We start from the raw sequence: 25,665 nt of genomic DNA on the forward strand, positions 1-25,665 counted from the left end.
TATCAAGCGACTGTCGCCGCAAACGTACCGTACACAGAACATGTCCTACGCTGGAGTCCTCATCGACGACGCGATTGAACTGCCGGAGCATATTGAAGTGGAACTACGGCACATACTGGGAGTTGCGTCTTTGGACGATGTGTTTGGTACACCGGAACACAGATCGCAACTGGCGACGCATATGCAGGGTATCAGGACGTGGCGCACGACACATGAACGTTATGTGCGGGAGCTGGTGTGTTGCCTGACTCAAATCTTGAAGTGGGCAAAAGCCAATTTCTCGAAGGATATACAGGAGAGGTTGGACGCGATACCGGGCTGAATATCACGGCGAGGAGGCTACGTGCTCTTTCCAACATTGATAACCCATTGCACTCCTTCAACGACAGCCTCTGGCTGCGTCATCTGCACGAAGTGGCCGCTCTGGCGTGCGAATACCAGCTTGCTCTTCGTAGAGAGCTCAAGATGCCGCTTCTGTATGCTCGCGCTCTTCTCATCGGCCGTGCTGATCAACGCGCGCACTCGGCTTCTCTGCGCCTCGCTACCATTTCCTTTCGCAACGCCCGCCTTGTACATGCCATTCCAGTCCCTGCTTCGCGTACCCCCAATCACGTAAACTGGCTTGTCGCCAAGCAGCGGCTGCCGCTGCCCGAGCTGTTTGCTTCGTAGAGTCTCGAAGCTCGCAGCGTACTCCGCATCCTCCATGCGCGCGATCCTCGCGTACTTCTCAGTCGCTTCGTCGGCCATGAGTGCGTCCCATTCGGATTGCGTCAGCTTGTGCTCCGCGGCAATTCCCTTGGCGATGTAATGATTAACGTTTGCGGAGATAGCCTGCAAATCCGGATCATTCACGTCCAGCACCTGCGGCATTATCTCATGATTGGCGTCGACAAGCACTAGGCCAGCAATGTGGTTGACACTTCCCGGGAGGGCGATGAACTCATTGATCAGTACGCCGGCCCAGGAATGCCCAACGAGGATGAGAGGGTTTGTGATGGGGACGTTCTCAACGAGATACCGAAGATCTCGCGCAATGTTCCCCGCTGTTGGTGGATGGGGAGAGTCGTCGGAGTGGCGAAAGCCAGCGCGGTCGTAGGTGTAGCAGCGGATGGAAGGAGAAAGCTGTCGAACGACCGCTGCCCAGTTCAGGCTGCTACTTGCGACGCCAGAGATGAAGAGCACCACCGGATCTTGCGTGCTATTCGGCTTCGGACCGTGGGTGTATAGTGCTAGAGAGTGCGTCCCATCGGTCTCGACCAAGGTCGGGATGACGTCCGTGGAGGTCATGTTGTGCTTGAGGCGCGAGCTTCCCGGTTGAGGACGTCAAAACAGGCGCGCGACACAAGGCGAAGTTCGGATGCGATGACGGGCGGAGTGCAATATGCTATGCGACTGTTTCCTCGCTCTCTTCTTTTATAGTGGTGCGGTCGCAATGATTGTATGCTTTGTAATGACGATTCGCTTGTCGCTTGGTGACTCATGGTCGCAGCACGGAGGATGTTGCGTTTAGGCACGCCATATGCATGGCTTCGCGAGAGGATGATTGCGCATCAACGTGCCGTAACTCGATGGGTATGTCCTACCAGCCCGCAGTCATTAGGCGGAACATCGCGGGGTATCTGACACAGACGGCTCCTTGCAACATTCGCGACGAGGACAGCAGTAAACGGCGCAGTATGATCCGCTCGAGCTCTGCGTACGGTCTATTGACGAAGCTGCCTCAGCCCGCTCGCAAAGGCTGATTGAGACGGTGTTTTACTAAGCAATGGAGCGTATTTTCGTTAGCGGATCGCTTATCCGTTGCGGATGTTACCTATCCGCACCCCACCTCACAGCATCATCGCAAGACATTAAGCTGGCCTCAATGACAAGGATCGAATGCGTTCAAGCTGCGAACATGGTAGATAAGAGAACAGCCACAGAACTGTTGACCGTATGCGATTCTCCATGTTTACTCAAGGTGTGTCTTGGTTCGGTCGCCGAAAACTCCATGGCCGAACTCAGTGCGCCAGCGGGGGCCTTGCGCTCTCCCCTCGCCACCCCAACACGACTTTTGGGATCTTACTCATATGCCGGATAATCTCACCACCCTCCAACATCCCTCTCCAGCTTCTACTCAGGCGTTGTTCGTACACATTGTTGCTTGTCGCAAAGTTTGAGGAATACCCACACCTCCTCGAGATCCGGCGTTCCGGCGTGGAGTCTTGCATATGGAAACAGAGGCCTTCGTTGGAAAGAACAAACGAAAGGTTTGCATCGCTTAGTCCGGAGTGGTGTCAGATATTGAAGGATGCCAGTGTGACGGTCAAAAGCCAACATGCTCGCTCTGTCAGCGAGGACGACGGACGTGCGAGTATGCATCGGGGCTTAATGCGCGAAATTGAGAAAATGTCATTGAGCTACACATAAATTCCCACACTTACAAATGAGTCCAGGCGTAAGCGCTATGAGCCGGATTATGTTCGGGCCCTTGAAGAGCAAGTAGAGGCTTTGAAGGCTTTGGTCAGTGAACGAGCTGGTACTCATGATAAACTCGCTCACTTGGATCCGGGACGAAGCCAGACTCTCCAAATGGCTCAACGAAGCGACATGTTTGAAGACACGAGCCCTTCTGCCTCGGAACAAATACGTGATGAAACCTTTGCGACCCAATCTCAACATTCCAAGTCGCAGAATCACATTGGTCCCGACCAACGATCGTCAATAGCGATGGAAGAACTGGGATTGATGATGCTGAGGTTGGGCATCAACGACGAGGGCGAACCTTCATTCACCATTACTACAGGTCAAAGTAGTAGCTCAGACTCAGTCGCTCCTCAACAAGAGCCACACTTGGTCAACTCAACACTTGACTCAAGAAGTCCAATGCATGTGCTCGAGAATCTGGCTTTGCGACGCCATCTGGTTGGTTGTTTCTACCAACACTTCAACCCATTTCACCAAGTCCTTACACCTGTCGATGTGTTGAATCTTGAAGCTGGGGACTACACACGTTGGAGCCCTGACGAGATGTTGCGGAATGTAGCAGTTCTTGCTGTTGGAAGCCACTTCTCTGACCACTCCGATGCGCTTATGATCGGTGAACAGTGTGCTGAGGATGCAGAAAAGATGACATTTCACTGTCTCAGGCGATACGCTTCATATATCCTTGTTCAAGGCTTCTCGCTCCTCGCTTGGAGAGATTTAACATTCGGAAGAGACTCCATGAGCTGGAACTTCAACAGTAAGTTGTCTTTCCTTGTTTTGGTCAGCCGCCCTGCAAGAACCAATACATCCGAAATGTACTATGTATTGTACCTTCGCTAATTACTTGCAGGCCTCGCGACTGGTCTTGGATTACAGCTTGGTATCCATGTCACCGCTTTGAACAAGAATCGTGACGAAAGAAACCCAGGAATCTCGGCGCTGCAGCAGCGCCGCATTCGATCTTTCTGGATTTATTTCTCTATTAATAGGTACAGTGAACTCCACAGATTAGGTTTCGATCTCTATTCGAAGCGCATTATCTAATATCGCCTGAAGAATGGTAACATCTGTACTGGGCATGAACTGCACCATGCCATGGCAGCGCGTGCGAGCGTCTCTGTTCTCTACGATTCTAGACGGCTGTACTTCAGTCGAAGAGGTCGCGTTTTGTAGACACGGCCAGCTTTGGCATCTGTGGGACTCGCTGATGGATCAAACGTAAGCGCATCCATCCCCCTCACTAGTGGCTGCTCAATGCTCACATCACATCAAATCACATCCAGCTACGCATTCGATTGGCCACATCTCACATCCTCTCGTAAAGCCGATCTTCTCTCTCGTTCGCAGAATGCACTTTCTTCCTTTCAGCAACAATCAGACCCGATTCTTCGTCAACCCAACACTTCTGCGATTTACTACCAGTTGGCGTTTCAAGCAGCGACGATTCTCATTCATCGTCCCTTCTTCTCTGAACCGATCGGTACGCCGACTCTCTCTATTGCGCTCAAGGCCGGCACAAAAGCAGCATTAGAGATATGTCACATCATTCGCAGTGTCAAAAAGACGTCCAGTCTTGCGGATTATCTACAGCATGCCATCAACTACATCGTTTGTGCTGCAGTCATCCATCTCATGAATGCAACATGCGGAAGAACAGCCCTTGGCAGGCGATCGGCAAATAATCTAGGAATCTGCATGGATGCGCTTGGGGACATGGGTCCACGCTGGAAGTGTCGTCAACAGAAAGCGATCCTCTTCTTGAGGAAGATGGCACACAAGTGGAAAGTAGTCTGGGCACTGCCGCTTCAGCACAGTGCGCCATTGGTAGCTGAGGCCGATCCGCCATCTCAGAGTGAAGGATTTGCGAGTACGACAGATCTTGAGATGCCTGAACAAGAGTTCAGCATATGGCAGTTCGGCGACGATGGTGGTGGAATGGAACCTGAAGGCTTTCTGCGAGTCACTTCAGAGCTAGGATGGCTCTTTGACCCAGAGCTACAATGATCACAAACCACCTTCTCTACAGTGTTCGTTTTGTCGCCATTTGATTTACATAATCATAACCTGTCCAACCAGCAACGTTGTGTTCAGTTTTGCTCTTGCTCGGGAGACTCGTCCAGAAGGATACCAACGTCTCGTGAATGAGGCTTCTGCCGAGTGTCAACACCTAGCCACAACAAGTCCGGTCGACTGTAATGGCCGCACGCATCGACGAAAGCTCTAACCCCAAGAATCAAGTCCATGTCCAAATCCGCAAACACAAGCCCTTCCTCGTCCTCAGCAAGGTACTCTGAGATGCGACTTCCATCCGGTGCGAAGATAGCTGTACATCCCCCTTCAGGAACATTGAATTGTGGTCCCGACCCAGTGCCCTGCAGCTCGATTCCTTTTGCCGAGATCATCGCCGTAGTGTGCAGTACAAAGCAGCCGCCTTCTAAAGCATACTGCTGTAACTGTCCTATACAGCCCTCTCGAGACATTCCCCAACTAGGACCTGCCGGATCGTATGCCGCAAGGGATGGCCATGCCGCAACGTGGATCTGCTCCCGTTGAACGTATGTATGGTACTTCAACAATGGCTGGATATGTTCCCAACACTGCAGTGCACCGACATGTGCATAGTCCATCTTAGTAACCTTCAAAAGACTGATTCCGGATGCGTCGCCAAAGATCGTGCGCTCTAGATGCGTCGGCTTCAGTTTTCGTCGTCGCATCTTGATTTCGCCGTCCGTCCCTGAAATGGTACACTGCGCCATGTACAGCGAGTTGCCATCACTCTCTGAGAATCCCAGAACGACGTCTATTCCATTTGCCTTGGCAGTTTTGCGGATGGTGTTCATCTGAGGTGAATCGATCTTGAGGGAGTTTTTGATATATCTGGTTGTCATTGCTGTATCCACAGACCGAGTCCATATCCACACGGGATATCCTGGGACAAAGCACTCTCTAAACATTGTCAGAAGGTCGAGCGAAAGTCTCTCTTGCTCGAGTGCAACTTACGGAAACGAGACAAGTCGCGCACCACCGACTGCGGCATTGTAATGAGGTTGCAAGTCTTCAGCACACTTACGTCTAGATCCAGCCATCCAGGCTCCGCTTGAACAGCTGCGACACGAACAATCGTCGAAGGCTCCGTAGGCAAAGCCATTCTCATTGTCAACGTTTCGAATTACCGGCCTTCAGTGATGTCGTTCACGACGTGGTGGGTTTGTCAAAGAAAAGACAGGCACTACTAACTTCACTTATAACCTAGGGAAAGTAAATTTATCGGAAAGACGGCTAAGTTTGGTCAGGAGTGGATGTTCGGGAAAGCCGCTCACAACCAATGATTACTGCCATACAAGACATCCACCCGTAGACTCAAAGACGACTACACGCACTCTTTCGGGAAATCCGAATTAGCAACGGAGTTGCCAGCCAATTATTGCTCGTTCGCTACTTAGCAGAAGCTCGGAGGATGTCGATAATAGCGGGGCTTCGCGCAGCGGGCTGAGGAAATTTGTGGGGCTGACCTGCGGATCAGTTATTCCGCAGAAGATAGAGCACCATCGAGATGGAGATCTCTACGTTTTGCGCCACAACAAAGCCAAATAGATAGTTTATCCGCGGGTACAAGATTTCCGCTTCGATATCGCGTGCCGCATAGCCCATCTCGGCAATCAATGTAGCAATGAGGCATCAATCTGCGCGACCTATCTGCGGGTTTCCTCAACCCGCACCTGATAGACAACCAGCGAGGTATCCACAAGCCATGTTCCAAGCCCAGCATTGTTGCAAGCCAAGTCTTATCAAGAGCGATTGCTTGGATCGAGCATAGCGTTTTGACCTTTCATAAAGGGCGTCCTTATACTGCCCAGTACGACCATACCCATCGATTCCTACAACACGTTCATATTCCAGCTCAATTCCGACCCGGCCATATGGCTTTTGGCATTCTCGAAAGCAAGGATGTATTCCCTCCAGGAACCTCTCGGCTTGAGCAAGTCCATTCATCGACAGATGTCTCGATAGTCCTCGTCCCTCAACCATCTTCTTCCCCAGCAGATCCTCTGAATTGGTCGAGAGCTCGGAAAGAAGTCTTCTTCTTGACTCTCATCTTCGGTACAGGTGTCACTGGAGTCATCGGCCCGCTTCTTGTTCCAGGGTTTAGCATCGTTGCGGCAGACTTTGGGCTTACTCTTACGCAAGTGAGTCTGCTCAATGGCTCTTTAATCATGGGACTGGGCGTGAGTGCTTATGTGGTTGCTGCGGTTGCTCCGATCTACGGTAAACGTCTGATTTATCTATCGACTACGGTGTTGTCGATTGTTTGTTGTGTATGGGCAGTTTCGGCCAAGAGCTATGAATCGCTGATCGGCGCAAGAACAGTTCAAGGGTATTTCATCTCCATCATGCGTACGGCAACTCTGCTCACGAAAACTGGCAGGTTAGCGATGGGTGGGTTCTCTAGTCTTGCCGGAACCATATCAATCAACGATGTGTGGTTCACCCATGAATGCGGTGTCCGGGTTGGACTTTGGAACATGGCCGATATCACATCCATCAATCTGGTAAGCGCCTCGAGCTAGACCTGATGACCGAACTCTGACTCATTCTGTAACCAGGCCCCGATCGTCTCCGGATACGTCATCGTAGATCTGGGCTGGCGCTGGAGCTTTTGGCTTCTTGCCATCACATACGGTAGATATCCCATTCTCCAGTGGGATGAAAGCTGACAGTTGTTAGGTGCTGTTTTGATTTCAGTAATCTTCTTCCTCCCAGAGACCACGTTCGACCGCTCGCAATCAAACCTGTCCGTCGAAGCTTCGTCAGCAATCATCAACGACAATAGTCCTACAACAACATTCGCAAGCTCAGAGAAGGCCGACAAAGTCCCGATGGAATCAGAGAAACCTTTTGGCACGGCCGAAGAAAGAATTCCAGTATACAGACGCGTCCTGGGGCTCGGCACCTTCACTATCAGAGACCAGTCGCGCGTAGCTTCCAGCCTCGTAGCACCTCTGCTCCTACTCCGAGCTCCAGTAACTATTTGGTCGTGCGCCATGTGGTCCGTCGTATACTCCTGGTTGATACTTTCGTCGGCAGTAGCGGAGCAGATATTTTCGGCACCGCCTTACAGCATGGACAGTATCCAAGTCGGCATTTTCTTCGGTTTTGCCCCACTAGTTGGTGCCTTCTTGGGAACCTTTTCTTCTGGTGTCATGTCAGATTACATCGCAAAGTACATGTCGGCTCGCAACAATGGGACCTACGAACCAGAATTTCGTTTGCTCATCATGGTCCTTTTCACCTTGATATGGTGCGTGGGCATTTTTGGACTTGGTGCCGCTCGCGAGCAAGGCTTGAACAAAGTCGTCTGCGGTATGTTTCTGGGTAAGTTTCCACGTCTTGACATGTGAAATTTGGCAATTTGAACTGAGACCGAACCTTGTAGCCATCGCTGCTTTCGCTGATGGAGTGGGTTGTACTGGAATCGTATCCTATTCTAACGACGTCTGTCGAAATCATGCAGCCGAATCATTTGGAGTCACAATGGTGAGTCGCGTTCCTTCCATCCGGTTCAACGCAAGTGCTGACAGAAGTCTCTAGTTGGTCAAATCTGCTTTTGCTTTTGGTTTGACGTTTATGATCAACGATTACTACACCAACCATGGTCCGATCGTTTTCATGGTGACTTAGGGAGCACTTACGTTGGCGGTCACGCTCACTACGATCCCCCTTTATGTATACGGGAAGAGATTTCGGGCGTGGAGTCATGCGCACCACATTTTTCAATCTAGGATAAAATCTTGGTCAGTACAGAGGAATGACCCTACAATAATATTGCATGGTTTTCTCCACATCCCGTCAGGGGTAGATGATTCCCAGTACGGTTATCGAGGCAGCGGAAATGAGGGTTGGTGAGACCATGGTCCTTGGTTTTTAGGCGATTCTATTGGTGGCGCTGCGGTGGAGGTCATGTTGGGAAGAAACAAGCAGAAACTAGAAGATATGAAACTCGCTCTTAGGAGTCCGGATCGCCTACAGAACGCAGTGCGGATGGGCAACGTGGACAGCGCTGTCATCGCAATCAGAGAAGCGGCTCCTGAAGACGGTATAGACCTTTACAGTGATTGATGGCCAGACAGTTTCGCGACACTACTCTATCTCTCGACGGTGGCGCATGCCGTTGAAGGTGGCTGGATGGTGGTTATGAGTGGTGGCGCAGGCGGGGATCTTCTGTTCCTACATCTTGTCATGGTTCATAAGAGCGTACAGATGATGGGAAAGTGCATGTACCATCCTGCTACAGCACAGCTGGTCATCAACCTGGCGACGGCTGGAGTCGTGAAGATGGGGGAAAAGAATGGCGCTGAGGCGGCCACCATCAGCTTCACTGCACACCACGACGCGAGAAAGCCGGAAAGAACAGAGGTTGGAGTGGGGCAACTTCACGGTAGTGACTCCGCACGGAAGATAGACACCGCTCTGATAACGGATCAGCAGTTGCGCGTAGTTGATGTAGATCTCGTAAAATGTTAGCGGTTGCGCATCACCTTGCAAACAATGTTGCTTGTGCGATGATGGTGTCTAAACTTATCTACCCAAATTAACAGAGGACTACGCTTTCGATCTCTCACTACCGTATAGGAACTAGACAATTTCAAACTCTTGAACCTCGATTTGGAAAGCTTTATACGCGACAGGCAGGAGGGTCGCAATACCTACGCGTGGCAATATGTGGTCGTCGACTTGCTCGAGAAGAAGGGCCCAGTACACGTATCCCGGCCACCGCTCTGTGTAGTAGACGACGTTGTTCTAGTTAGTGTTAGTGTTAATGTCAGCGCGCGATGGTCGCACGTTGTCTTGCTCTTGCAATGAAATTCCTTTCCACGAAACGCTTCCCCTCCGAGTACCCTAACTCTTCAGATCTGTCCTTTTGCTTTGAAAGAATACACGCATGCGTATATGTTGTCGACTTGTTATTGTCGAAGCGGGCAATTCCCAGCACTGCCTCATCGGAACTACCATCTATGACTTGCGTGAGAACATGGAAGCCTTGGCTATTCCTATTCCACGAATCGTAGTGGTAATACATTTCAGAAAGGCCGAGGTCGCGTACAGTCAACTCGTCTTGCACATAGCTTGGGGCCGGCCGAATGGTGCTCAAATGTCCAAAAATCTGGAGATGCCCTGTAGCGATGATCGAAAATCGCTCTGAGATTTCCTCTGCCGCACGAGTGCTGTTCCACGCGGGGTCGGTGCCTTCGTCGGGCCATCTCTTTGCACCCCCGGTGGCGGCCCAGCTCCATGAAGGCATTTTGGCCAGCTCGCCGTTATCAAAACACGGGTCGGTGTTGAACCATAACAATTGAAATACAAGGTCTTCTTCCCATACACCGTACTCCGGGATGTATCGATCTTCTCAATATCGTTGATACAATTGACCGATTCCTCTGAGAGCCTCGATTCGATCTGCCGCGACTGTCAGAGATCTTGTCGTATATTCACTTAATAGGCGACACCAATTTTGTTCGCGGTAGAAAAGAGAAATGGGATTTCCTGTTTCGGTTACGGTTGCCATGTTGCAGGCCCACGAGATACAACTTGGCATGAATGTTGTTAACCTCCGAGCGAGATAACGCTCTTGAAGCGTCCATACCCGTCGTTCGAGGGGACCAGATGGTGGGTGGCAGTCGTACTGCCTTGCCCTCATTGGCGATTTCATCATGTTGGATGTCCCTTTGCACTCCCCGGCTACCGTATAAGGCAGTCTCAAGACTGTAGAGACCGGACGCTCGCTAATGAAGAGGCCTTGACTCGAGTCTTTCGCGCCCGAGGCAGCCACAACCAAAGCCGCGTTTCAGTATACATCTCCCATCTTCACAGCTTCGGAATGCCAATCCTGGCTATTGCCTTGTATAATGCAGAGAGAGTCGATCCAAACGTATTTGATGCCGATACCTTGGGCAAGTTCCACAGTATCCTGGAACGTCTTCGGCAGATCCCCAAACGCGATACCATGTTGATGTACCTGGTAGTTTTCCGATGTTGTTTGTAGCGGCCGCTTTTCAATTGAACCCCAGCAATGACTCAAGGCCAGATATCGTCCTTTTCGGCCCCTACTCTCGATAAGCTGAACTGAAGGTCGTGTATCGTCTCCACAAAGCGCGAGAACACGAGTTGGCATTGGCGTATCATCGTCTGCCGTGCAATTCGTGTGAACATTGCACTCTTTCTGCCAGCGCTGGACTAGTCCGCACACCTTGTTCATGTGCGGACCAAGAATGGGTGGTCGATCGATCAAGGCTGCAGTCGCCGGAGTGCCTAAATGTTATCATCAGTATAGCGACAAGTAGGGTATCCCATCTTTGGTCACCTTCGTCTGCCCAAATGCTGTATTTGTCTACCCAGTCGCTACCTTCATGTGCCCAAATACCTGTTTCGTGGTCGCGGCTGATGTGGGTTCCGCATATCTGGCGAGGGTCTACCGGATCAGAGCTGAATACCCCTGAGTTTCTATATTGTCGAGACATGATCGGATCGGATTTCCTCCAGTCCACTGGTGTGAGAAAAGGTCCTGCTACTCCCAGATGCTGCCTTTGAGTATCAAAATTGTTCGTTATGATCTCGCATAGTCTGCATGTTTCCGGACCGGAACCTCGTGTGGAGTTTTCGATTACGTGCTTGCTTTGACCTCGCCCACCAAGCGGTTCTCCAGGATCCGTTACCATCGCTTCGGTAAGCTTGATGCAGGAGTCGCACAAATCCGTGATGTCTTCGATGATCGATTCTGACGTGTCTGATGCGTCGCTAAGACATTGCAGAGACAGTGCCGCCATTGGGGCGAAAAGGTAAAACAATCAAACGAGAAGCGTGCTCGATATCGGCCTCAGGCGAAGAGGAGGATGAATGACTCTTGCTATCAACATCGACGATGCAGTCTGACGCAGAGCTATAATATAGAATGAGAATAGATTTGGAAATGAGATAAAGGTAGCACTAAGCATCAGCAGTCATGATCACACCGACAAGCGTTTATGGCGCAGCTCGAGGCTGTGTGCGATATTAAAATCGTGGTTGACCGATTGGTCGGCCAATTGGTCGCCAACAATCTCATCAATCAGTAGCTTTCAGGATAGATGCGCCGTAATCTGCACCAGGGCGTCCCGTATGGCGTATTTGATATAGATCTCTCAAAATCTCACCCGTTGCGCATCGTCCTGCAGTCTTTTACTTGTGAATTCTCTCATTTGAGAGAATCTGTTCGTTCAGATTGTTGAAAAGTTTGGGTGTTGTGATTGGTTCAAGCTGATGCGTCATCGCAGTACCATGGGATGAAAGGGGATGAATCAGACGGCAACCATGGGATGGAGTGGACCAAGATGGGATTGTCCTGCAATCATCGCGACACAGTAGGCCTCCCAGGAGACCGAAAAAGCGACTTTACACTCTCGTGGCGTCGTCCTGCAAAAAGCGTGGCTTGTGCGATGATGGCGGAAAAGCGGGCGAGCGGACTCCCGACTCGCCTGCATGTTCCCCGAAGCTGAAACGCAAGCGAACAGACACGATGACGGCGACGATCAATGCCACGCACTGGTTGGCTCTGGCTGAGGGGTGGGCAGTAAAGGATGCAGGCGCCACTGCACTCGCCATGCGACTCCTGCGAGTACAGACGCGATGGTGGTAGGCGCAGGACAGCAGGTTATGGGCGACTGGTCCCCTTAAGGCTGCTGCTGTCGCCTTTGCCTCGCCACGACTGTCGCTCGCTACCACGTCGCTCGTTACGCACTCTATGATTATGTTCGCGTCTACTGGGCAATGGCTATTGATTGCGCACGCCTTCGCGGTGGGTGCCGCTGCGCATCGGGACTGGTGGCTGCAGGGCCTGCCGCGGTGTTGGCAGGATTGCTTGGGGAACACAGAGGAAGGGTGCGGCTATAGGAAATGTGAGTTGGTGCCTTGATCGCAGCACAGCGACATGGACTGATGGTTGTGCAGGTATATGTCAGACGAGCGAAAGCAGTGCCTCCTACCTCCCCAGCGCCGTCACGTGTGCCGTGACCAACTGCGACGCGGACGACTGGGCTCTCGAGCTCGTCCTCGGACCACTAGAGCTGTATTGCGATGCGATAGGCTGCACGATACCGGCAGAGGTGGTGGACGACGCATACGATGCGGTCTCGAGTAGCTACGTGCCGCCAACAACCACGCGCGCCCCTCCTACGACGACTGCCGCTGCACCCAAACCGACACGCACCAGCGAAAGCGACAATCACGACGACGACGATGGTTTCACAAGCCCCGTCAGCACAACCATAACCCGGACAACCACCGATGGAGATGGCAACACATTGCAGGTAATCGTACCCATAGTCGTAAACCCGACGGGCATCAGTACAGGCAGCATCATCACGTCGACCGTGGCTGGCGCATCGCCAACGTCTACGGACTCGCCGCCCAGCGAAACTGCACGGCCTTCCGTTCCGGCGCCGACAGCTGGAGCTTCATCCGCTGCATCTCCACCTCCTTCGGCCACGGGATCGGCGTCGGATGAGCCAGAGGCTCCGGCCAACGGCAACGGTAGCCCGTTTGAGAACATGCAAGCGGGCGCAGGACGATGGGCGGTGCCGGTGCCTCTCATGGCAACGGGTGCTTTCGCCGTGTTGTGGATGCGCCTGTAGCGGGCGATCATCTGCGATGATGGAGACGCCTCTGGGTGTGCTGCAGGCCGAGGTTCATAGGGCAGCGGTCACTGGCCTTATTTTATTGATGGGCGAATCTCTGCAAGCAACATTCGTTTCCTTTTTGCGATGGACGGATGATGAAGACTTGTTTGCATTCCAGGCGTTTTGGATAGAGGACGATGACTTGGATATTGCACGGTGTTTGCTTTTGGCAGGTGAGAGGAGGAAGGTACAACGAAACAATCGCTTGCATGAGAGCAACCGCAACCACGAGAAATCACATACAATACGCATACATGATACACATTCGACCATGAAACAATACCATACCATTCTCACAGACGACATACTCGATGCGCACAACCTCCAAACCTCGTGGCTGCAACTCAACAGGCACTCGATCGTCAAAGTTGCCAGCGTTCGGCTCACATACATCATCCCACCGCTTCGTCACTGCAGCCAATCGAGCATGGACCTACTGGAAACTCGCACTACGCCCGCGCTGCATGACATTGTCTCTCGCAAGCTGCACCCTCTCGCGCACCATCATCAACTTTTGCGATTGCATTAGTCCTCGGCTCCCAATTCCATCTCCTATATTTGTTGGTGGCTTTGCATGTGCTTCAGCCTCAAGCTCGGCCGACCTCACAGTTCCTCCGTGCACCGACGTGAAAACCTCCGACACGGCGATTGCCCAAAACGGCAACAGCAAATCACCGTGCTTGAATTTCACGACAACGACCGAGGCATCTTTCTCTCCAAGCATCAAAGTGGTCCCAACGCGTCAACGAGGTAGCATTCGGAGCGCGCGAAAGGATTTGCTGTGTTTCAGTGCGTCATTATGCAAACGACGTGGCATGAGTTAATTAACCTAATTCATTATAGATAGAACGAGCTCGCTCCGACGTCTTCAACAGCATACACATCTTTAACAATTCTCGATTATATTGACAGCTTTCTTGTTCGTTTTTAATCCTTTTCTACTGCTGTAATCTACATCACAATGGCGGATCTCGAGCCAATTCCCGGCCCACCTGGCCTGCCCATTGTCGGCAACATTGCGGACATTGACGCGACAAACCCCATCCAGTCCATGTGCAACTTGACACTGAAATACGGTTGGTGACAATCCCAAAACGCACCATATCAGATGACTGACGACTATAGGCCCAATATGGAAGTTTTGGCTCGGTGCCGAGCGCATTGTCATCGCAAATCAGGCTCACATGGACGAGATCTGCAACGAGGAGCGATTCTCAAAGATCATTGCACAATCGCTCCAACAGGTTCGAAACGGCGTCCACGATGGTTTGTTCACATCCTACGGACCACAAGAAGAGAACTGGGGCATCGCACATCGTGTCCTACTTCCACAACTCGGACCGCTCGCTATCCGCAACATGTTCAACGAGATGCACGACATTGCGTCTCAACTCGTCATGAAGTGGGCAAGACACGGTGCCAGCCATAGAATTCACGTCACAGACGACTTTACTCGCTTGACTCTCGATACCATCGCCCTTTGCGCCATGGACTACCGGTTCAACTCGTACTACTCCGAACATATGCATCCCTTTATCGATGCAATGGCCGACTTCCTCAAGACCAGCAGCGACCGCGCGAGGAGAGATCCAATCACGCAGATGTTCTACGGCGCAGAGTCGCAAAAGTACTGGAAAGACATCGAACTCCTTCGCAAGACGAGCATGGATGTGATTACGACGAGGAGACAGAACCCCACCGACAAGAAGGATCTGCTCAACGGCATGCTCAACGGTGTTGACGCCAAGACGGGCAAGAAGATGACCGACGAGAATGTAATTGACAACATGATTACTTTCTTGATCGCCGGACACGAGACGACATCCGGTATGCTTTCTTTCACTTTCTACTACCTGCTCAAGAACCCTCAGGCATACGAGAAGGCACAGCAAGAAGTGGACGATGTAATCGGCAAGAGCTCAATCACAGTCGATCACCTGACGAAGCTTCCGTATCTGAACGCTGTTCTGCGCGAGGCTCTGCGTCTCCAGCCGACAGCACCCTCAGTGGGCATGACAGCTAAGGAAGACACTACGATCGGAGGAAAGTATGCAGTCAAGGCCGGCGTACCTCTCGTCGCACTCTTCCCAATGGTCCACCGCGATCCCGTCGCATACGGCGAGGACGCCGAGGAGTTCCGACCGGAACGCATGCTGGATGCCGAGTTTGAGAAGCGCAACACCGAGTTTCCCAACTGCTGGAAGCCATTCGGCAACGGCATGCGAGCCTGCATTGGAAGGCCGTTTGCCTGGCAAGAAGCCCTCCTGGTGCTTGCTATTCTCTTACAGGACTTCAACTTCACCATGGACGATGCGTCGTACCAGCTTCAGATCAAGGCGACGCTTTCGATCAAGCCCAAGGACTTTTACATGCGCGCGCATCTCCGAAACGGAATTTCTGCGACATCGCTCGAACGCAAATTGGCGTCGGCTACTCTGAACGAGCCTTCGCCAGCGAGCAGCGCGCCGGGTGTACAGAAAGAGAAAGCTGCGAAAGGCAAGCCTATGGCCATCTACTACGGTTCCAACACTGGCACTTGTGAAGCGCTCGCTAATCGACTTGCGAGTGACGCCGCAAACCATGGCTTCAATGCGACAGTCGTTGACACTTTGGATGCTGTACGCGAGTCCTTGCCGACCGACAAGCCGATTGTCATTGTCACTGCTTCATACGAGGGAGCGCCTGCCGACAACGCCGCACACTTTGTCAACTGGGTCAGCACCTTGAAGGGCAAAGAGCTGGAGAACGTCAACTATGCAGTCTTTGGATGCGGTCATCGCGATTGGTCAAAGACCTTCCACAAGGTACCAAAGTATCTCGACGCTACCCTTGAAGAACGCGGCGCAACCAAGATGGTGGAATGGGGCAGCACTGACGCTGCCTCTGGAGATATCTTCACCGACTTCGAGACCTGGGAAGACCAAGTACTGTGGCCAGCCATGCGCGAGAAGTACGGATCGACAGAGGCCGATGGCGAAGGCTCGCTGGAGACATCGCTTGACGTCGAGGTCACAGCACCGAGATCGTCGACACTGCGTCAAGACGTGCGCGAGGCTCGTGTAGAGGAAGTCGAGGTTCTTTCCAACGAAGACGCGTCGGAGAAGAGGCACATCGAGATCAGCCTCCCATCAGGCATGACCTACTCCGCAGGTGACTACCTGGCTATCCTACCCTTGAACCCCAAGGAAAACGTCCAACGCGCGATGCGACACTTTGGCTTGACTTGGGACTCGATGCTGACCATTTCTTCGGCTGGTCCTACTACGCTCCCAACTGACACGCCCATCAGCGCCGTCGATGTCCTCGGTGCATACGTCGAACTCGCCCAACCGGCCAGCAAGCGCAACGTCGTTGCCCTCGCCGAATCAACGAGCGATGGAGCGGAGAAGAAGCAGCTCGAGCGGCTCGCCGACGAAGCCTTCAGCTCCGAGATTACTGCGAAACGCGTCTCTGTTCTCGATCTGCTCGAGCGTTTCCCATCCGCGAAGCTGCCCCTCGGCGTTTTCTTGAAGATGCAGCCACCCATGCGCGTGCGCCAATACTCGATATCCTCGTCACCGCTATGGAACCCGAACAACGTTACGCTCACATACTCTGTCGTCAGCGCGCCAGCCCTCAGCGGCCAAGGACGGTATGTGGGCGTAGCAACAAATTATCTCGCCAGCCTTGCGCCAGGCGACAAATTACATGTCAGCGTGCGCCCCTCACACCAGGCGTTCCATCTGCCCAAGGACTCGAAGAACGTCCCTGTCATCATGATGGCAGCAGGAACCGGTCTCGCGCCCTTCCGCGGCTTCATCCAGGAGCGCGCTGCTCAGATCGCCGCTGGCCGCAAGCTAGCGCCTGCCATACTCTTCTATGGCTGCCGGACACCGTCTGCAGACCTCATGTACGCCGACCTGCTCAAGCGCTGGGAAGACATGGGCGCCGTCTCAGTCCGCTATGCGTTCTCGCGCAAATCGGACGAGTCGCATGGCTGCAAGTATGTGCAAGACCGTGTCTATCACGATCGCGCCGATGTCATTGCGCAGTTTGAAGCGGGTGCGAAGCTTTTTGTTTGTGGGTCGCGGGGTGTTGGTGATGGGGTGCAGGAGACGCTTATCAAGATTGCAAAGGAGAGGTTGAAGGAGAAGGAGGGCCGAGATGCCGATGATGCCAAGGCAAGGGAGTGGTTCGAGGGTCTGCGAAACGAGCGGTTCGCTACAGACGTGTTTGAGTAGACTTTGAAGATAGCATCGAAATTGTTTTGTCATCACGTTGCTTGCCATATCCTTATCGCGTCTACCCAGCCATCCCAACGAACCACACAACCGCCGACCCCTGGAAGGATGAAGTAACTTTGTAAACTCTGGGTAGATTTTCGAACGGCGGTGGAGAAACCTTCCGGCCACGGTGCCAAGGTGCAACCACGGTTAGGCTTGCGCGCACGTTCTGGGGGATTGCCCCGCCGATGGGCCTATGGCCGTAGCCCAGGCCGCCCACCCAGCGCTGGGACCCTGAATTACCCGATGGCTAGAATATCGCCGAACAAGACATCTGAGTCGAGTTGGGCACGCAGAGACGAGCATCCTTTCACTATGCATTCCCGCTCCATATAATGCATGCCATGCGGCCGAATTTCGACGACCCCCACCGACCACTGCCGACCACGTCGTGCTGCGTGCCTCGCCGGTGTCGCAGCGCCGTCCAACAGCCACATGTCCTTCTCCTCGCGGCGCTACTTGGGACGGGCTGGTACGGGGCGGTCAGATCTCAATAGGACTTCCTCCAATGTCTGGGCTGCCTTGGAATTGCTGAGCCCCATACAAGATCGTCAGGGCCCACGGGGCTTCGTGTTATCTGGTCCCAAAGCGGTTACGGTGCGGCTCATCTCTTGGACCCTGAAGGGAACTTTGGAACAATCAAAGTGCGAAGTGCAAGACCGCCCAAGTCTCGCAACACCTCCCACCAGCGTGCGATAAGCTCAATGGCTGGGGATCATGGATAACCCGTGCTGATCCTTGGGTTAACGCTCTTTTCCGGCTTTCTTGCCTCTTCCCCTGAGCTCACCGCAACGTGTTCCTGCTAGACGTGCTAGTGCCGACTGTGCGCCGACGTTGAAATCTCGGTTAGAGACCCCACTGTTTCCATGGACGCGAAGCGGTGTCTTTTGTACACACGGTTTCCTCTGCGACGTTGAAACGTAGGTCGAGTGCATTGAGCTTAGACTGGTGTGTATCAAGGAGCAGATTTTTCGCCTTCTGCCCGGACGTGTCGTGGGTACAAAAGGGTGAGCAGCGGCACGGCACGCTCTGCACGCTTCTCCCCTTTCCTCCCTCTCTCACACCTCCTTGGACCATGATTACAACTACGTCCCGCACACAGGCAGCGCCTGTCAAGACTAGGTTCACTGCTGTGGCCGACGATGTCAAGCCGACTCCCATCCCAGACGTCAAGACGCTCAAGGACGCTATCCCAGTCAAGTGCTTCGAGCGCTCCATGATCCGCTCCTTTTCCTACGTTGTTCGCGATCTCATCATCGTGAGCGGACTTTTCTACTCTGCCGTCCGCCTGTCGCAATTGGACGCTTCGCCCCTTATTACGGTCCCGCTTTGGGCACTGTACAGCTTCGTGCAGGGTTGCTTCTTCACCGGCCTCTGGATTCTCGCCCACGACTGTGGCCATGATTCCTTTTCTGACAACCTCACTGTCAACGCTGTGACTGGCTGGTTCCTCCACAGCATCTTGATGGTGCCATTCTTCAGCTGGAAGTTCAGCCACGCACGTCATCACCGCTACCACAACCACATGGAGAAGGACACTGTTTTCGTGCCTCACCGAAAGTCTGCCGCCCTCGCTAGGACCACCGAGCCCTCCATCATGGAGAAGATCATGGACCATGCCGCCGCCGACACACCCCTGATCCAAGTCGGTGCTCTCATATTCCACCAGGTGCTCGGCTGGCCTGCTTACATCCTGATGAACGCCGGTGCCGGACCGAAGAGTCTGACCAAGAGCGACCGAGCCTCCCAGCCAAAGTACAAGCAAAGCCACCTGGACCCGACATCGCCCGTTTTCACTCCCTCCGAGGCACCATTCGTTGCGCTCAGCAACGTCGGACTTCTGCTTACCATGAGCGCCATCTACCTCGCCTCGAGGAGCGTCGGCACATCGACCGCTCTCTTGGCATACGGACTGCCGTACCTCTGGATGAACCACTGGATCGTCGCCATCACGTACCTGCACCACACACACGAGAAGGCGCCCCACTACGAGGCCGAGAACTGGACGTTTATCAAGGGCGCTGCATCGACCGTTGACCGCGACTTTGGCTTCATCGGTCGCCACATCTTCCACGGTATCATCGAGTACCACGTTGTGCACCACATGTTCCCTCGCATTCCTTTCTATCATGCTGAGGAGGCTACGTGGGCTATTGCTCCTCTTCTTGGCGAACGCTACATCCAGCAGAAGAGCAACTTCTTCGTTGACCTGTGGCAGAGCTTCACGACCTGCAGGTATGTTGAAGAGGGTACTGGCAAGGACGCTGGTGGCTTGGTTTGGGCAAAGAACTAGCTTTGATAGCGTCTTTTGTCCCGTATTAACGATTAGATCCTCTAGATATAGACTACTGCTCCATTGTAGAACTTAGACCAAAACTACAACTTTACGTACCACTCGCACATCTTTCATGCTTAATAATGCCATGAAATAAAACGATGCAGCTAGAACAGCCCAAGTCTTCCTGTTGACATCCAGGGTCGTAGTCTTACCTCATGCAGTTGAACTTTACTTTCTGCGTTCCAAGCGGTAACAAATGCACCTTTACGAACCCTTAAGACTTTCGCAAGCATCCTCGTAAGAGTCAGATATCAAGAAAGCTGCAGACATAGCACTCGTACAGCGGAGTTGGCCAAGCCACTATTGTTTGTGGTTCTTGCTTCAGGCACAGCGATAACAGTCTACAGATCTTTCAGTCCACCCGATGCGATTCCTTTCAGACCTTCTAGGGACTAGCGTCAGAGGCATGCTAGGAAGCTCGATATGTAGTCCATGACTCATTACAAGAATAGTGTACGAGACTCCGGATCCGAAATTGCAGAGCAGCACTAATGCTTTAGTGCCTTCTACGAGCGTGACGACTTAGTAGGCTAGTGTCTGGATTGTGACATTTGGCTAAGGATCGCATGAATCTGATGCATAGGGATATACTGCCCAACATGCAAATCTACACCTCTCGCTCGAAGGTCTTCGCTCATAGCGAACCTTGCGCTTGTACACCACCTACCTATCGCATATAGCTGCAGCTGTGATGCCGAAAGAAAATACATTGGCATCGTCTGAACGCGACAAGCTATTCAGGTCCTCAGACAGACACAAGCTATGGTAATCAAGTCGTTGTATTGCTACGAGCGTACTCTGCATAGTAGAGCTGGAGAGGAGCTATATCTGCCAGCACCTGGCAGATTTTGTGGACGGTGTTAAGCTGAAGATAATGTTGCGCTCCCTTCAACCACGTCGTGTATTTAACAAGACTAAATAATCACATCGTACGTTACACGGTCAAGTGAGGGGGACTCATAATCAGAATGCAGCTAACAGCGTATACGATAACTTCATCGATTGAAGATACACCTATATATTCCAACAAAGATGACCTATAGATCCATCTCGGGTATAACGCTCGACCATCTAAGAAGTCTGTCCGCCCTTCTTTCCAGCCTCAACGGGGTCGACCTTGCCGTGAGCGAACTCGCCCTTGGCGCTGCCGCCAGAGCCTGAGGAGCCAGTGGACGAGTCGGTGCTTCCAGAGCCGGATGTAGCTCCGCCCTGCTTGCCAGCCTCATGGGGGTCGACCTTGCCCTGAGCAAACTCTGGTTTGTTGTTAGTTGTCATGATTTTGCGGTTGGAGGGAGCTTGAAGACGTACCGCCGGTGCCGACGCGCTTGTCTGGGGTGCCGTCCTGCTTGAGGCCGCCGTGCTCTGTTTGCCAGTCAGATTCTTGTAATGAAGGTAAGGAGTGGTGTTTCTTACCAGTGGGCTTGTACTGGTCGGACATGTTGACGGTGTAGGTTTGATTGAAGATGTGAGTGGTTGGTTGAAGTGGTAGATGTTGATGAGAGTAGATTGATGCTTGATGCTTGATGGATACAGAACGTGCTTTCACGGGGCATATTTATACATCAACCGCTGTCCTGGACATATTTACCACGACGTCAGGAAACATCATAGAGTGCCGACGCGTTGTCAGCCATCCCACGCGTCCATCTCACGTACACGTGAGATCTCAGATCCAATGTGTGCGGGCCGCGCGCTAAGCTGCAGGAACATGATGCAATACGATCTAAAGATCTCGCGGATCGTTCCAGGCCGTGTCAGTCCAGTCCGTCCGAGGCAGGTAATGATGCAGAACAAAGAGCAGTATGGAGATCTCACAGATCGCCATAGAGGGCCCTGGGCTGAAACAGGGTCTTGATGTCATGATAAAATCGCCAACGTCGCGCCCTTGCACTAGCTAGTCCAGGAACACCAACAATGCGACACGACTATAGGCCAATCGTGCATTGCATATGTGCTTGTGCAGGTGTTGGAAAAGCAAAGGGTGATGCCGCGAGTGCGGGGAAGGATCAATGACGAATGCCGAAGCGGCATGCAGACTGAGGCTACACGTCTCTCGACGTCGCACGTCGTGTGCGTAAGAGGCTCAACACAGCGCAGTCTAAGGCTTGTTATTCGTCATGCTATGCTGAATTGACGTAAGTGTAAGCGTTGTTTTTCTCGATGGAATGTATGATGCACGCGTCGATTCCAGTCGCGCAGGCCACCAAGCGAGGCGTAACTGCTACAGTGCCCGTGCACCAGATGAACCACGTCGCCAGTTGAACCACCCCAACAACCCAATATAGTCAACAATATTGAATTATACAGCCACCACAAATCGTAATAAAATTGCGCAAAGCTAGGATTATACTATATATAGACCTGCGGAAGTTTTAGCTTATTTAGATAATTTTTTAGAGGGCGTTATTAGTCGTTGCCGTCAACTACGCAGTAGAGCAGCTCGTGCAACCCTTATAGCTCCTACTATAGCTAGAGTAATACTACTATACTTTTAATACTTTATAGCTAGCTTATAAGGTTTTAAAGCTTTATACTTACTTAATTAGGGTAATTATATAGCTTTAGTAGTATTATAGAGGCTTCTATAATACTCTCTTTTAACTTTCTCTATAGCCTTCTACTTTCTAGTCTCCTCCTAACCCTTCTCTTACTTAATATAGGCTACTTTTTAAAGTTAAAGCTAGTAATTATAAGCTACCTTCTTAATCTTAGCTTACTTAGCTTTTTAAAGCTTTTTAAGCTTAGTTTATTATTATTATTATATCTTATTATTCTAAACTTATTTAATACTTATTAGTAACTACTAGATAGCTCTTTTATAATACTTAGGATAATCCTTAAGCTATAGAGTATAAGATTTAGTTTCTTACCTTTTCTTAATAGTTAAAGACTACCTAAGGCCTTTAAGCTTACTATAGAGGAGTATATTTTAAGCTATAAGGTAGTATAAACTTTATTAAAGCTTCTTAATACTTTTACTACTTTAATCTTTTACTTCTTAATATATAATTAACTTTAACTTAAGCTAATCCTTTATAAAGAGTATAGAGCTTAAACTAGCTTCTAAATCTAATCCCTTCTTAGTAAACTTATTAAGTATAACTACTAAGTTAGGTAGGTATATACTAGTTACTTTAAAAGACTTCTTAATAAGGGGAGGTTTAAAAACCTTAGTTTAGGACCTCTAGAAGAGTAAGAAGAAGTCTTCTTTAGTTATATTAAGTAACCTTTTACTATCTTAAAGGTATTAAGTTAACTTAGTTAAGTAAGTATTTACTAGAGGTTTAAATATTACTATATTAAGTAGTTAAAGTATATAGGTAGTATAAGGTAGGTATATAGCTAATAGGATCTTATAGTTATAGTAATAATTAATAAAGTCTATTATAAGATAAGATCTATAGCTATTAAGGAGTAGTAAGTAATACTTAGTTAAAGTATACTACTTAGTTTCTCTTTTAAATACCTCTTTAAGCTAATATAACCTAATATTATTATTACTCTAGTTAGAGGGTAATAATATTATAAATACTAAGTAGTTTCCTACTTATATAGTATTAACCTAGCTTATTTATATAGCTTTATTAGTTACTTTAAAGATAAGAGAAGGACTTAATATACTACTATCTAAATAAATATAAGCTATAATAGTAATTTACTTACTTAAACTATCCTTAAGTAGTTAGTATACCCTCTTTTTATCCTAATATACCTTAGAGAAGATATACTTTATTCTACTAATCTTTTTAAGTTAAAACCTCTTTTTATTTATATTAAATATATAAGAGGGTTAAATATTATACTCCTCTATCTTTTTAACTAAAAGTTTAAAATATAAGTTATACTTAGCTCCTAAATTAGTATTATAATAAAGCTTACTTATCCCTTTACTATAGGTAGAGATAAGATAGTTAGGGTACTAGTAAATAAACTAAGAAACTTAGCTTTCTAAAACTAGCTTTCTAGCTAAATCTAAAGTAAAGTATTATATTATTTTATTTATAGGTAGTAAACGTTACTTAGTAAGTATATTAATATATTATATAAGCTTAGTCTTATATTATAGATAAAGGGAGAGGTTACGTATACTATAGGCCTCGTTATCGCTATGGTAGCGTCTTATTAGCGTAACGCGGTTAACTCTAAATCTTTTTATAACTTCGCGGTACGAGAAATTATCTCCAGCTTTACGTAATTCTAAATATTTAATCGCTTCTTAAATTAGTTGTATAGTGGTTGAGTTATGACGCGTTGAAGTTTTGTTGTTTTGTGGTGGGGGTGGTTCAACTGGCGACGTGGTTCATCTGGTGCACGGGCACTGCTAGGTGACGATGATGACGGTCCTGGTAGATGCCTGGTGCGTGCGCTCTTGAAACAAAGATCCACCATGCGATGAGTGTGGGCATATCGCGATGCGGGCTTTGCTCCACGCGTCGATCATTGTTGTTCTGGTTGTTGTTGTTGAAGAGGAAATTGAATGACGCGACGTGGCTTTTTCGATGACGCCGCGCCAGACCACGTGCCCACGCGTAAGTGTGAGATGCACGCCCGACCCCGCGCATATTCCATGTCAAGTCGAACTCAACGATTCCCCAGTCTCTTGAGTACAAATTCCGGCGGTGCAGGCCTCTCAGCTCCACTAAGTGCCTCCACCCACAAAACTCCGAATCTGCTTCTCAAATGCACAAACTCCTCCTGTCGAACCCAAATGCCGTACCCAATCGTTCTAAGGAAATATTTCTCAGCTTCTAATGCGTACCGTTTATTAACCCCTACAGTGCACGGTCACTCAATGCCCAGGTTCAGTCAACGCCCCGCCTCAACACCATAACAACAAAACTTCAGCGCGTCATAACTCCACTAATATAGATCCAATCTAAAAAGCAATTGAAGAAATCGAATCGCGCAAGCTAGGAGATAATTTCTCGTACAATAAAGTTGCTGCCAAGTATGGTGTTGAGCGAAGTACGCTCGCTCGAAGACACTAAGGCATGTCTGAGCCGCGCGGGGTCTCCCATCGATCCCTACACCCACAACACGAAGCCGAGCTTGTACGATATATACAATCGCTTACTAAACGACGTTTACCACCTACGAGAACAATAATACAGCAGTTTGCTAGTTAGTTAGCTGGCAAGAAGGTCTCTAAAAGCTAGGTTTCCTAGTTCCTCCTCTAGCATCTAAACCATCTTATCTCTCGCTACAACAGAGGCATGATTAAGCAACGGCACAAAGCTGATTTAGGGGCTAAGTATAGCTTATATTTTAAGCTTCTCCTTAAAAAGATAGAGGAGTACAACGTATAGCCTATCTATATATTTAATATAGACGAGAAGGGGTTTTAGCTTAGACGAGTTAGGAGAATAAAGCGTATCTTCAATAAGGCACTCTAGGATTAAAAAGGGGTAAGGTAAGCGCTTAAAGATAGCTTAAGTGACTAGATAATAGTAATAGCTTGTATCTATTTAGATAGCTCCGTTTTAAGTCCTTCACTCATCTTCTAGGGATCTAATAGAGCTATTTAATTAAGCTAGGTTAATGCTATATAAGTAGGGGAGCACTTAGTCTTTATAACCTTATCTCCCTCCGGCTAGAGTAATAACGATATTAGATTAGCTTAGCTTAAAGAGGTATTTAAAAGAGAGACTAGACGATACGCTTTAACTAGGTATTAATTACTACTCTTTAACAGCTATAGGTCCTATGTAACAATAGACTTTATTAATTATTATAACAACAATAAGATCCTATTAGCTGTATTTCCCCCTTACGCTACCTATACGCTTTAACCCCTTAATATTAGGATATTTAAACCTCTCTTAAATACTTACTTAACTAAGTTAGCTAGATACCTTTAGAATAGTTAGGGGTTACTTAATTTAACTAAAGG

At 50.0% G+C, this 25,665-nt stretch overlaps 6 protein-coding genes across 6 annotated transcripts; 4 read left to right on the forward strand and 2 right to left on the reverse strand.

The window, feature by feature from the left end:
* Positions 1 to 339: 339 nt before the first annotated feature.
* ACET3X_009502 (uncharacterized protein) lies at positions 340 to 1,287 on the reverse strand (the record flags this gene model as incomplete). The annotated part of the gene is made up of 1 exon (XM_069455953.1): positions 340 to 1,287. The coding sequence occupies one exon, from the start codon at positions 1,285 to 1,287 to the stop codon at positions 340 to 342; it is 948 nt and encodes a 315-aa protein (XP_069302335.1).
* Positions 1,288 to 2,210: 923 nt separating this feature from the next.
* ACET3X_009503 (uncharacterized protein) lies at positions 2,211 to 4,470 on the forward strand (the record flags this gene model as incomplete). Its single annotated transcript, XM_069456064.1, has 6 exons — positions 2,211 to 2,249; positions 2,298 to 2,353; positions 2,436 to 3,223; positions 3,317 to 3,455; positions 3,523 to 3,684; positions 3,750 to 4,470. The coding sequence occupies 6 exons, from the start codon at positions 2,211 to 2,213 to the stop codon at positions 4,468 to 4,470; spliced, it is 1,905 nt and encodes a 634-aa protein (XP_069302336.1).
* Positions 4,471 to 12,247: 7,777 nt separating this feature from the next.
* On the forward strand, positions 12,248 to 13,130 carry ACET3X_009504 (uncharacterized protein; the record flags this gene model as incomplete). Its single annotated transcript, XM_069456175.1, has 2 exons — positions 12,248 to 12,395; positions 12,448 to 13,130. 2 exons carry the CDS (start codon positions 12,248 to 12,250, stop codon positions 13,128 to 13,130), a joined length of 831 nt encoding a protein of 276 aa, XP_069302337.1.
* Positions 13,131 to 14,136: 1,006 nt separating this feature from the next.
* On the forward strand, positions 14,137 to 17,395 carry ACET3X_009505 (uncharacterized protein; the record flags this gene model as incomplete). Its single annotated transcript, XM_069456214.1, has 2 exons — positions 14,137 to 14,251; positions 14,301 to 17,395. 2 exons carry the CDS (start codon positions 14,137 to 14,139, stop codon positions 17,393 to 17,395), a joined length of 3,210 nt encoding a protein of 1,069 aa, XP_069302338.1.
* A 1,093-nt stretch (positions 17,396 to 18,488) lies between these two features.
* On the forward strand, positions 18,489 to 19,832 carry ACET3X_009506 (uncharacterized protein). The gene has a single exon (XM_069456225.1). It carries the CDS (start codon positions 18,513 to 18,515, stop codon positions 19,728 to 19,730), a length of 1,218 nt encoding a protein of 405 aa, XP_069302339.1. The 5' UTR covers positions 18,489 to 18,512; the 3' UTR covers positions 19,731 to 19,832.
* Positions 19,833 to 20,760: 928 nt separating this feature from the next.
* On the reverse strand, positions 20,761 to 21,287 carry ACET3X_009507 (uncharacterized protein). The gene is made up of 3 exons (XM_069456236.1): positions 21,189 to 21,287; positions 21,084 to 21,137; positions 20,761 to 21,028 (listed from the first exon to the last, which is right to left on the reverse strand). The coding sequence occupies exons 1-3, from the start codon at positions 21,211 to 21,213 to the stop codon at positions 20,847 to 20,849; spliced, it is 261 nt and encodes an 86-aa protein (XP_069302340.1). The 5' UTR covers positions 21,214 to 21,287; the 3' UTR covers positions 20,761 to 20,846.
* Positions 21,288 to 25,665: the final 4,378 nt, after the last annotated feature.

Source organism: Alternaria dauci, chromosome 10, assembly GCF_042100115.1.
Source record: "Alternaria dauci strain A2016 chromosome 10, whole genome shotgun sequence".
Lineage (NCBI taxonomy): Eukaryota > Fungi > Ascomycota > Dothideomycetes > Pleosporales > Pleosporaceae > Alternaria > Alternaria dauci.

Coding starts and splice junctions, on each gene's coding strand:
- ACET3X_009506 (XM_069456225.1), top strand. CDS start 18,513: ATGATTACAACTACGTCCCGCACACAGGCAGCGCCTGTCAAGACTAGG.
- ACET3X_009507 (XM_069456236.1), bottom strand. CDS start 21,213: ATGTCCGACCAGTACAAGCCCACTG. Junction 21,138..21,188: donor CGACCAGTACAAGCCCACTG/GTAAGAAACACC, acceptor ACTGGCAAACAG/AGCACGGCGGCCTCAAGCAG. Junction 21,029..21,083: donor CAAGCGCGTCGGCACCGGCG/GTACGTCTTCAA, acceptor ACAACAAACCAG/AGTTTGCTCAGGGCAAGGTC.